The 12659-nt window shown below is 39.2% G+C and overlaps 1 protein-coding gene across 7 annotated transcripts in view; it reads right to left on the bottom strand.

The window, feature by feature from the left end:
- The window catches only part of LOC141018075 (MAM domain-containing glycosylphosphatidylinositol anchor protein 2-like), a 253791-nt gene that overhangs the window by 29696 nt on the left and 211436 nt on the right, over nt 1–12659 (bottom strand). For all 7 annotated transcript variants that reach the window (XM_073492947.1, XM_073492948.1, XM_073492953.1 and 4 more), the window contains one exon: nt 6800–6948. In XM_073492947.1, coding sequence (XP_073349048.1) covers nt 6800–6948 — 149 coding nt within the window. The remainder of the gene's footprint in view (nt 1–6799; nt 6949–12659) is intronic.

The raw sequence follows: 12659 nt of genomic DNA, 5'->3' as shown, positions 1-12659 counted from the left end.
TTGATATAAGATCATTCATGGAAAAAAAAGAAGTATCTGATGGAGAACATCTATAAAAAAGGTACCAAGCCAAATTACAGTCTTTTAACATTGAATCATAGCAACCAAATCCTTTAAATTTCAACTGCATACTTTATTTTTTGTAGCTGTGTGTTATATCCAACATAAACTTAACAAAAATCCATACAACACAATCCCCCACTAATGATTTTATATTCAGTATGACCACAAAAAGACAGCATGAACAGTACAAAGGACATTCTTGCTCCTGGGGAACATGTTGCTGTATGACCACAGCAAGTATGCATTCCCTTCACCATGTTGTGTCTCATCAGAGAGCTAACCTTGTTTATAGATATTTGTGTGATCCGCCAACATTAAATGCTACACAAGAAAACTTTTTTTTTCTCTGAAAGCTGTTGACAGCTAGCTGCTCATTAGCCACATTTACTTTCGAAGCAGCTTCCAGCCTCTGAATTCAATGACTGCCATTAGCAAGCAGCAGAAATTTTCTTATATTTGCTGAGAGAAAAATCCCTGATTCATTCTTCCCTTTAAAAGATGTGCTTCAGTCTGCATTACTATACTTGCAATACAGGCATTTTGCTAGTACACTACGGACAGAACCTTTTCCACTCTGTGATTGTCTTAAAGGTTGTTTTCTTTAATCATGCTCTACAAAGTTGTGCTATCCCTTTCTACAGAGACCTTCAACCGACAGCAATTTTATATCTCGTCTTTGAGACAGGCGGACCTGTCTTTGGGTGACTAAGCTCAGGTATCACACAAAAAATTAGCTCTTGCTTTTCATGTCTTGCGATACATTACAGCCGCTCGGAAAATTCAAAGAAACAAAACGAGGGCTTGTTGCTGCATTTGCTGGGGGGCAAAGAGAAGAGAAGTAGGGTACATCTTATCCTTGAGAATCACTTTAAGGGGAAGAGCAGCACAAAGACAAGTTACAGCTTCTGCATCACAATTAGTGACTTTACGTGCCCTTCTCAGTCAAAGGAAAAGAGTAAGTGTGGTACTAGCAGGAGAGACAGCGATAGAGTGAATGAAGGTGTGATGGCAGTGAAGCAGAGTCAGTGTGTGTGTGTTTGTGTGTGTGAACAATACTAATTAAGTAATTACTTAGAGCCTGGATGATCCACAATTATGGGGTGCAAGTTTTCATCGCCATTAGTTTGCAGGTAAATAGAGTGTTTTGTCTGCCATTGGTAATTGCAGATGGAGCAGCTGTCCCTGCCTATCCTTTGAACATTTTTGCTATCATCTAAAGTACAAAAGGCAGGGCAGCTAATTGCGATAAATTACACAGTGTTCTTCTCTAAGTATATGTATGTGTGTTTAAACATCCTGGAAGGAGAACGTATCGGTTTAAGAATATTTGATATTTTCAAAAAAAGAGTGAAAAGAAGAACCTTTTTATGCAAATGATGAGGAAAAAAGTAAACATGCTGTCCACAGCTCGAGACACAGGACTGTATGAAAAATGACATCCTGTTTTGTTCATTTTTGGCTGTATGGATTATGTCTGCAGACCGGTGCAGAGGGGTTGCAGGTGCCAAAGCGATGGGCTACTTTTCTGTGTCTGCAGCGATAGGCAGGTGCAAGATTGACAAGCTACACATGACAAACTACATTATGTATTATACATTAGTTGTGGTGCACCTGTCCTCATTAATGGACTTTGAGGAGGGGTATTGTTCAAGGACAAAACAAAAAAAAAGCTACGATGATGATGTAAATTAACAGCTTTGACCATTTGACCAAAGTGGACCGTGTTTGTGTTTTCTGATGCCAAGAAGAGGCAGGTTAGCACAGTGAAATGAGAGTGGCCACAGCACTCTTTAATGCAATATTCATGTTGGTTTAACTTCAACAATTAGTCAGCTAATTCATTAGTCTAGACTATTATGATCATCATTTATTTTATTTACCTTTTGGACTGTTGGTTGGACTGAAGAAGCAATTTTAAGACGTCATTTTGGGATCTGGGAAATTGTGATGAGCATTTTAACTATCGTGACAATAACACTGATCGTTAATGAGACCTGGAATGGCACTCAGTAGATTGCATAACTCCACCAAGGCCCAACAGCTCCCTTTAATTCAATCAAGCCTAATCCAATATCAAACTTGTTAGCCCTGTATCACTCTAAATATTAAACCACCCAGAACTGCTTAAGCATAACTTAAGTTCACCAGATCTAGGATCCGCATCAAATTGTACTCACTCATAGATACTAAATACGCCAAATTTCTTTTAAGATCCAGGTAATATTCTCTGAGAAATTAAGGAAAATGTTGTCAAAGTTTAGTGGATATTCATTCGGTAGTTATTGTGTAATCCTGCTGACAAACCAACAAACCAACAAACAGACAGGTGAAAAGCCACAGCCTCCTCGGCAGAGGTAATATTTGTCAGTCGTAGCTCTATTAGCCCACTTTTTATTTTTGCTGGAGGAAATAAAATGAACCTAAACACAAACCAACATATATAATTTTGCTTGTGTATTTGTGTTTGCTTTATTTTGAGTCCCATTCATCGAGCATGAGTTTGTTAGGGCAAGGCTCTGAGGTTGCGCTTGCATTAAAAAATAGCTACATAATACATGCTTAACAATCACTGGCTTATTCATCAAGGGCTCGGAAACCAACTGACCGGGAACGTCTAGACCTATTCATGCCGGTGTACAGTGTGGCCATTATAGCCTTCCATTTTTCACAGTCTGCACTATTGTTCTGGCATTGTAGATGTAACTGAGGTTTTGTTCATGGATGTGTTCGGTGATTATTTGCTCCCTTAAAAACTGAAACCAAATCAAACTATACAACGATTTTCTAGAAGTAAAATTGGCCATTTGTTATCAGTTTATATTATATTTAATAAAACAACATTTTTTTTTTTTTTTAATTATAGAAAATCTTACAAAACAATTAATGTAAGATTTGGGAAAAATATTTAATAGTGTCCCAATTAAGCTCTAATGAAACAAGCAGACTGTGAGTCTACATCTGCACTTTACGTCTATTTAAATGGAGTGTTATTACTTTATAGAATTAATACAATGTTCTTATTGCTTTAGTGTAAAAGAAAGCCCTTTATATGCCTCAGAAAAAAAATCATTACAATGGATTTAATGCCAGGTTGTAATGGGAGGACCCTGTCACTTGATGAGGATGAGGATGTCTTGGGGTTTGTATCTTACCTCATTATTGTCCCTGCACCACTTTACTGTCTTTGCTTAAGTTAAGGTAGTTAAGGTGGTGTAGTGCTGTGAGCATAAATAAAATGTATTTATGTGTGTAGCTGTACATCAGTTTTGGAGAACTGCATCTAATTGGGTAAAGAATGTCTAATAGGGGGACTGGTGTGTGTGTGTGTGTGTGTGTGTGTGTGTGTGTCCAAAGCTTCAGGCAGATGGAGGCCTTAAATGCTATTCTTGGCCAAATGCCGCCTCAAGCTCCAAATAACAAGAGGAAGCATATAGTTCAATTTTCCTCATACCATAAAGGAATTGCGCTAAAAGGTGCATATCAAATCAAACTTAAGATGTTGATTGAGAAAAAACATTGAACTTTTCAGACATTTTGAATCATGCACACACTTACTGCCTTATGGATTTTGCACCTTTGTTTTCATTCCCATTAATGTTCACTGAATCACCACGTCTGCGCTCAATTACAGTTTCTGTTTACATCCCATTACCTTTCTTTCTCTGCATTTTCCCCACAGAGGCAGAGAGCCATATTGATTTAATTTCATTTGATTGTGTAGTTCAGGTAGTTCAGGGTTTTTTTTCTTTTCTTTTTTATGGCAACTTCAAAAAACAGCAGGATTGATCAAAGCGATAGCGGGGGCCGAAAAGAAACACAGGCGCAATCAAAGTGATGGTGTAATCTTAGACGAGATGATCTAATGTAGATTGCCTGCATGTAATTAGTATGGCTCCTATTGATCTTGCTCGCACACCCCTGACTTGACAGATCAATTGAAAAAGACGCAGTAGGAGGCGGAGGAGGAGGAGGCTTGAAGAAGCAGCTCCAAGATTGGCAAGATGTAGATTGAAAAAGTTATCTAACAGGGGGATGGAGATGGGCAATCAAGCCTCTGGACAGCAGTGAAGGTTTTCTACAGTATCAAAACAAGGGCAGATGTCACACCTTCCCTCTGAAACCTTGACAGGTGCGGTGATTTGTGTTTTGTGATTCTCGCCCGCGCATGCCTTTCAGCTAGAGCTTCACTCCCCATCTCCCGTTCTGCCAGACTGTCTCTCACAAGGTTACTGGACGGTAACACAAAGCAATCCATTACAGAGGCATAAGGTCTACCAGCACTAAGTATTAATTCAAAGGTAGCGAGAGAAAATGATAATTCCAAGGGAATGGCAGGGGAGCTGCTGCTGGATCTATAAATAGATCGAAGTGGTATAGTCCACGTGCCGAGGTTTTCTTTACTGCACCACTTTTCCACAGTCAGGCCGGGGGTGTCTCTGCATTTATTTGTTTACATAAGGAGCCTCTCCTCCTACTCATTTATCTCTTGTGCTCCCTCATTTCTTGCTCACTGACACTTTTTTTGCCTCTTTCCTGTCTCAACTGGAAGACATTTGAAAAAAATCGTATCATCAGTCTAAATCAATACTCAAAGCTAATTCTCCATCAATCACAGAGGGCACACAATTTAGTAAATCCTGTAAAAAAGTTTGTGAATTTCCCTGACGGCATGAATCTCTTTCATCTGAGACAATAGAGGAGATGTTGTTATGCCTGGCAGGAAGGAAATAATGGTCACAAAATGTACCCTCTTGAGATATCAAGGCAAGAAGGTGGAGAGAAATTAATTTGCCCAAAAACAATGATTGTCTGCTAAAATAGACTGTGGGGTTGTGATGTTCTTCTTTTTTTAATAAACAAATGCCGAAAAAGGTTGAAATGTTAATGCGATTTCTGAATTAACTGTGGGTTCGTTCTAGCACGGATGCAGACATAATAATCTATTGACAAAAAAAAAAAAAAATGTGCGCGGGACTAGCTGAAAATAGGGAAAAGCAAATGTATATTCCTGGCAAGTTTTCAGACACATGCCTGGCAAGCGCAAACAAACACAGGCTCCACGAGCACAGCATCATTTATTACCGAACAGACCAAGTGAGATAGTTGACAGAAAAATCATTGCGCTACACAAACATAACTGGTTTAGAATGTGTTTTCAAGCTCCGATTCCTTGAGGGTGTAGTGTGAAACAAACATGAAATTATATTATTCATTGCAAACACAACTGTCAGGGTATGCTCACTAATTCGGCGCAGAACTGAGATGGATTTAGAACTTGCAGCATGTGTTATATATATATATATATATATATATATATATATATATATATATATATATATATATATATATATATATATGTGGTTTTATTTCATCTGAAAACCTGAAAATCTGTGGCCTTAACGGAGCTAGTTCACTATTTAAAACTTCACGTAAAGTGACGGTGGTGCCACACCTGCTGCTGTAAGTGTAAAAAAAAATATTGAAGATTAAATGTGCTGCATACTACCATGGGGAGAGAGAGAGAAAGAAAGAGAGAGAGAGAGAGAGGAAGGTACACATTGATTGCCAAAGAGAGAAAATCTAACCATGCCATCCATCAATGCTGCAAGCCTGTCATCTGTGGAGTTTACTTGAGAAGCAGGGAAAACAGGAACTATGCTTGCTCTTTCTCTCTGCGGGGTTCCCTTCCACTCCTCTGACTGAGCTTCTGATGGAGAGCGAAAACAGAAGCAATTCGCGGAAACCACAGAACTCATTGAAACGACTGAACCTGACAGGTTCTTAGTTATCCTGCCCGGCCCGCAGAGGCTCATTCACATCCTCAAAAACTGCCGAATAAGACAGACAATGAATCGAAGGCGTAAGATTTGCCGCTGTCAAACGGAATAAAACAAGCAGGCGCAAGCTGTGCAAACACTTCTATCACATGCTCAAATTGGCAATAAGAGAGGCTTTTATTGCCCCGTAGCACAAAATGACTCTAATTCATCTATGAGGGGTCGAAAAGTGGCTGACCAATACCGATGACTCAAACGTTATTGTAGCAGGCGCCAACATTTCAGGCTTTAAAAACTTGTCTTCTGGTCTGTAACAAAAGAGCTCGGTGGGACTGAATAACACTTTTCAGGCCAACGAGCATCTGAATGATGCAACCACAGGTTAAACGGAAAAGAAGAGAACAAATCAGCAGACAGGAGGCTGAGCATTAAGATAGACAACATGCACACAGGGAATTTCCTTTAAACAAAGATTTTTCTATGCATTTTGGCGTTTGAGGCCACTGAAAATGGACCTTTGGGGAAACTTCCAGGGTGAAAATAGAAACTGAGATTTTTTGGAAATGATGACGCAGACACCCACATTTGCTTCCTAATAGGGCCATATCAGTGTACCCTGTAGTATGTGCTATGATACTGTGGAGTATTGTTGATCTTATTATTGCCCATTTCAAAAGACGAACACAGAAAATGAAAATAAAAGGATGGAAAAGAAAGACAAAAACAGCTGCTATAAATGTGTTAAAAAATAGCACCATCCAGGAGGATTCTGTGAAAAGCAATCATGTCTCCCTGACTCAATCATAGTATTTTCTGTATCCAAGCAACCAACCACAGAGTGGCCATATGATGATGTTTTCAGGTGTGTTAGTATGAATGGAGAAAATGCATAATGGACGGGAACTGTTTTTGTTTTAACGCCCCGTTTCCAAAAATACCCGTGGCCTTAGTCGTCCTACCTGTCTGATGCCTAGTCTGTAGGCAACAATGCGGTCCACAGCGTTGGGGTTCATCTGGGTCCACTGCAGCTTGAAGCCGTAGACTCTGGGCCTGTTCTGCCACAGGGGGCTGTAGGTGTCATAGTAGAACTCTGGAGGGTAGGCCTTTCCTGGAGAGAAAGCAGATAAAACACTTTAAAGCTGCTTTAATGCTCCTTTCAAAATTGAAAAACACCTACCTACCTACGAGGTTCTCAAGACTGCATTAAAGTGCTATTTCAACAATCTAGTCTTGTATTTCCACAGAATTGAGGCACTTGTGAAAAAATATGTTAAAAAAAAAAGATTGTGGCAGTTTCTGGTAGACTCTACAGTCAAGCTTCATAAACACTGATTATATCTTTCCACAGCTCCCTTCAGAGCCATCGAAGTATAGTCATGTCCTCACACGTAATATCATCAAGGTTGTTCGTTCTGTGGCAGCTCATAATAACGCTGCTCATTGACTAGCTCTTATTTCGCAGCTGAATGGAGCTTTTTGTGATGTTACATGCCATAAAACCTGTCAGATGCTAATCTTACTTATGGTGACTTTTTATTAACGCCGTTTGTTTCTTATTTAATTTATTGTTTCTTTAGGTATACCGCTATAGGCCAGGATGAATTACTCATCGTTGTTTAAATTATAGCAATATTTCAATTTCATTCACATACAGTATATTAAAGGAGGCACAAAATGTTTATGCAACAGTTAACTGTGTCTTTAAAGCAGTAGTAATAACAATCTTTTATAAAGCACCTATTTCTATTTTAACATTTTTCCAACAAAGCTTGAAACCAGACTCATTGAAAGAGTTTGGGCCGAAGCCGAGGCCAGAACCACCCCCGCAGTGGATATTATGCAACAGCTTTTACAGGAATACCTGCCTTGATGAGTATTTTGATCTTGACATGCCAAACTGGTGAAGTGTCCCTTTATTATTGGCCTTGTGCAGTGAATAGACACATTATGAACAATCTTTTCTCATTATGCTTTTGAATGAACAGTGACATAATGTCATAACCTGAAACCTGAAGAAGGTCACTTACAAACAAGAAACTCTGAAAAGCTTTAGTGAGGATCCCGTCTGAAGTGGTTGCACAAGCACGACCATGCATCAAGGGCGGAAGTAACAAACCTTTTCAAATCAATATGGGATCTCTGCGTTTCCAGAGACTTGGATTACGACAGACAAGCTGTATGGAGCCATATTATCGGGGTTTCTTTCCAGGCATTTTGTTACATTTCAACAAAAGTCCCTATCTAAGTCACGTGTTTAGTAGAATGCTGCCATGCTGTTTTGCTGTGAAGCTCCAGAAGCGTTTTGCGGACGACAAAACTTCACCTGACTTTCCATCGATATGGGAGTGAGAGGATAATAATAAGTTAATTTTTCATTTTTTAAGCAGCCCCATTACAGCTGTACGACTGTCTCACAGTATCCATTGCACTCGTTTGTGTATGTTTTAGCCTAAAGAACACAGTGACACGTTTGTAGAAGGAATCATATGACAGATCTCGGAAAAAGGGATGATTTTTTTTAAAGGTCAGTGTAATTGGGTGTATAAATTAGATATGAATTATAACAGCAACTTTAATTGTTGTTATTATCATTATTTTGACATCACAATTATTTGCTTGCATCCGTACACAAGCTCTGCTCTGCTGCAGTGGTTTATTTTTCACAGGCATTTATTTTATACTCCAGTGTAAATGTTTCATTTGTTAACATAGTGAGACTTCTTTAAAGCCCAAAAAGGACTGCTGCATTAGCATGACAAAGATGTACAGTGTCTTTCATCTTCACTGTATTCTGGTTGCTCTATTTTTTTTCCACGCTATAAGATATTCCTTGTAGCTCCTACTGTACGTATGAATTTTTCCTCAAGGATCATTAAAGTTTCATTGCATGTTACGTGACATACAGTACTTTCATGGTATTGAATCAAAGCGTGCACCAGATTGTAGCATGTCTCATGAATATTACCCAACATCGTTAAGTGTCTATGTGTGCTAGATACCTGTTGACTCACACACATAATTTTATACAGCTGGGTTTGGACTACCGCAGAGATCACCTCAAACCTTTTCTTTCAGTAACACTGCTTGCTTTCTTTGAATCTGTTACCTGAATGAATCTTTCAACTTTTCAGCTCGGTTTACAGTCTGCAAACTGATTTCTGACAGCTAAAGAGGGAGCTGACAGAACATTGTATTTCAATCAAGATCAAGAAACACGCTTACAGGATGACCTTCCAGGCATAGAATAGTAATTCACCCCTGTGCCTCTGTTATTTGGGCTTGTTTATTGAAGGATGACAATACCCAGGGCAACTGATTTTTAATAGCCATGGAGGAGACAGCAGAGCAGCCATTGTTAGCTCAAACAAAAGCAGCAGCAGTGGGACTTGGTGTGACTGTGCAGTCATGCCGTGTATGTCAGGCAACTGGATCAACCTGTCAAGTGAGTTTATGTTATTGATTAGCTATAATGGCATTTTTCTACTAAACAGTGATGTGAGCCTCGATGTGAGCAGATCCTTGAACCATTATGAGTCGTTTTGTTTGATTCGCCACATGACGCTGAGGAGCAGGGACGTGGGAAGTGCGTCACAGGTGGGTGTGTAAATGGGTCAGTCTATGTAATTACACAATTGTAAATGGTGTGCTAGATTCATGTGTTTTGTATTAATTTGAATGACTACTTATCAACAACAATTTACACCAATTTGAGAATGTTTTGCAGGAGAGCAGACGGCAGAACTGGATCACCAACATCAACAACCACATCAACTTGAGGATGAAGAGGTGGATATATTCCCCAGAGTCCCTAAAAAAATCATGAAACTTTGTGAGTTGCTGAGTTAGGAGAAACTTGATAACTGTTGTGAAATGCTGTCTATGACAAATTGGATATAATTGGGGCCTTCTTGTAAATCCGGCAAATGTTATATTATAATATATGTTACAAATTGAATATTAAAATAAGTATAGTCATCTGTGTATTCAATAGTAATGAATGAGCTTGTGTCTGAGTGCCACAGATGGGGTAACTAAGTCATTAAAGTACTAAGATATGGACAACACATTGTTGGTTTTGGTCTTTCAATGGGATTTGTTGACAATAAGACAAATATAGAATAAATCCAGCCTAATCCTTTAAAGACAATTCATATGAGGTTAGAAGAAGCCAATCAGTGCTCGGGGAATCTGACTGAGTGCTCATTCAGCTGCGTAATCGTGCCACATTAGCTGTAAGTGATGTGAGATGCCAAGATTTGAGATAAAATCCATAACATGATATGGAGCAAACACTGCTGAATTTACAGGAGAAAACATTATCCATAACACACGGGCAAATTTCATCATTTCTTTGATTGCATTGTAGAAGTTAAGCCGTAACACATGCACTTCAGATATAATCATTCAAACTAAGTGAGGTGCATTTGTAGGAGGAAAATAACACAATTAGTGTTTTTTTTCAGCCTCTGACTGGTTTGATCAATTCTCATAATCGTCCATGAAAATAAGTCAAAATCAACACGGAGGGCATTTGTTCTGCTTTTTGGAAAATAAATCAGGTTAATGATGCTTTGGGCAGCCTACTGCAGATCACTTGGCCTTTACATGGATGAAGCCATTTAAAATACAATAGTGTAATCTGAGGGAAAGGAACGCTCATCCATCAGCCAGATAAAATCATTCAGAGAGAAAAACAACAAGCTGGAGCAAGAAAAATACCGTTAATAATTAAACAATGTAATTCATTTTTAAATGTTTTCATGTTTGGGGTAAGAAATTCACCTCGCAACGTTGAGATGTTGAAGGCAAGTCGAACCTTTCTGTTTCATAACCAGAGATGCTATCACGCAAACTGCCTCTGTGGCTCGCCCAGATGCTAATGCAATAAAAACAATGCAAGGACAAATACTGTCTGCACTTCACTTGGCAGCTCTTCTCTGTATAGAGCCAGCTGTGTTTACAGCACACTGTACAGTAAATGTTACATAAGCCAGCCTGGCACATACTGTCAGCCTCGTTCACGCAGTTCATACTGTACAGTGAGGCAAGAGGCTGTAATTTGCTGCAGTGCAAAGGCAGGGAGGGATAATTAAACTGCCTCACATTGTATGTTTTCACAAGATTCCCACACAGACTCTACTTAAGCAACACACTGAAAGGATTCTCTTCGTACAAGTGAGCACTGTGCCACTTAAACACTACATTCATTTAGCAAAGGCGTTTTCAAGTATTCTGTTACATTAGTTGTGTCTTATTTTGAAATAAATCTTTAAAGATACATTTCTTCGACCACATCTACAGAAGAAGCACAGACATGGACACATACTCTTGTTTATTCAAACACTCAATGTAATGTCATGAAGCAAAAATGGCGTTCGCTCCAAAATAATGTGTTATGTGTGGTGAAGCACATTACCTAACCCACTTAGACTCCTTGAAACAGATAACCCTGGGTGGGAGACATCAAACATAAAGTACAGAAGGCTTAATTGATTTTTTTAAAATCCTGTTTATAACAGCAGAACCAATGCAATGACTAATAACAGCTCTGTGAAACCCTTCAGGCAAGAAGTTGACCTTGTTTGCAGACTTCCTTCTTATTTTTTAAGGGTTTATGAACATGTTTTCTTCTTCAGGAAAACACTTTGTCCCACCATATGGCGAGCCTTTGCTATATGGTGCTGGGTTGATGTGTGACGTAGGCAGAAATGATGCTTACATATGGACGCACAGCTGGCTGAGACTAACCCAACAACGCCGCAGGAGTAGCTAACTGACTGTAGGGAGAGGACATTAGAAGACTGGGTGGTAATTGCCTGGTTGTGTCCTTCTGGGACACAGAATGAAATCTCTCTGGATTTTCTTTTCTTTAAGGGCAACGGCAGTGAACTTGTAATGAGTCACTTCCACCCATTCTATTCAGCTAATTCTTCTTGCCTCCTCGTCTAATTCACTTGAGAAAAAACAAACAAAGAAACCCCAGATAGATTTCTAATCGGTGATCATATTAAGTGGGATTGAATTTTGTTTGTCCTGACCGGCTGTGACTTCTGATTTTTATCCTTCTTGGCCAGCATAATAGTGAGGCTGCTCTGGAGTGACTAATCTTATGATATTGTATTGATATAAAAGAAGCAGAACACCGGAACATATGCCAGAAAGAAATACATAAAAACAGCAGAACAGATTGTGTCTGTCCTTCAGGCCTGACAGACTTTCAGTCTGATCACAGATAACATTATTCATATGCTGCCTTTTTACTCTGACCACGCAACGTCAGTCATTACTACATACAGGATCCGTCAATGTCAGCATGTCTCTTTGAGCTGCGGAAAGTATTCAACATCATCCGCCATTTACAGCGGCGGTGAAGTTCAACCAAAGTGAACTTGGCACAATAAAGGCAGATAGCCGAGTTACTAAAAGCCATGTCTGTTCACTGCAAACCAAGACTGATAAGGCTTTAAACCCCTGAGATAGAGGAGTGCGCCAGTTTGAAAGGTAAAATCAATTTAGTTTCTTGCTTTTACTTGAAGATATGAAAAATGATAAAGACGAAAATAACACACACATCAGCTTGTACTACTCTAGCTTAAAAAAAACCCCCAAGAGGCCTATTTAAAACGCACCTCAAAGAGCCAAACGAACATACAAAAAAACAAATCAAGACGACAGAAACATTACTGGAAACAGATGATGGATTAAATAATAATATATCAAAATAGACTGAGTGTAAAGACGGTAAAACAGATGTGAGACAGTGGAGGTGTGTGTGTCCCACAAAGACAAATACGTTTTCCTCCTAAAACATATGCAGAT

This window comes from Pagrus major, chromosome 22 (assembly GCF_040436345.1).
Source record: "Pagrus major chromosome 22, Pma_NU_1.0".
NCBI lineage: Eukaryota > Metazoa > Chordata > Actinopteri > Spariformes > Sparidae > Pagrus > Pagrus major.
The sequence above is the reverse complement of the archived record's forward strand: the minus strand, read 5'-3'. Positions and strand labels throughout refer to the sequence as shown.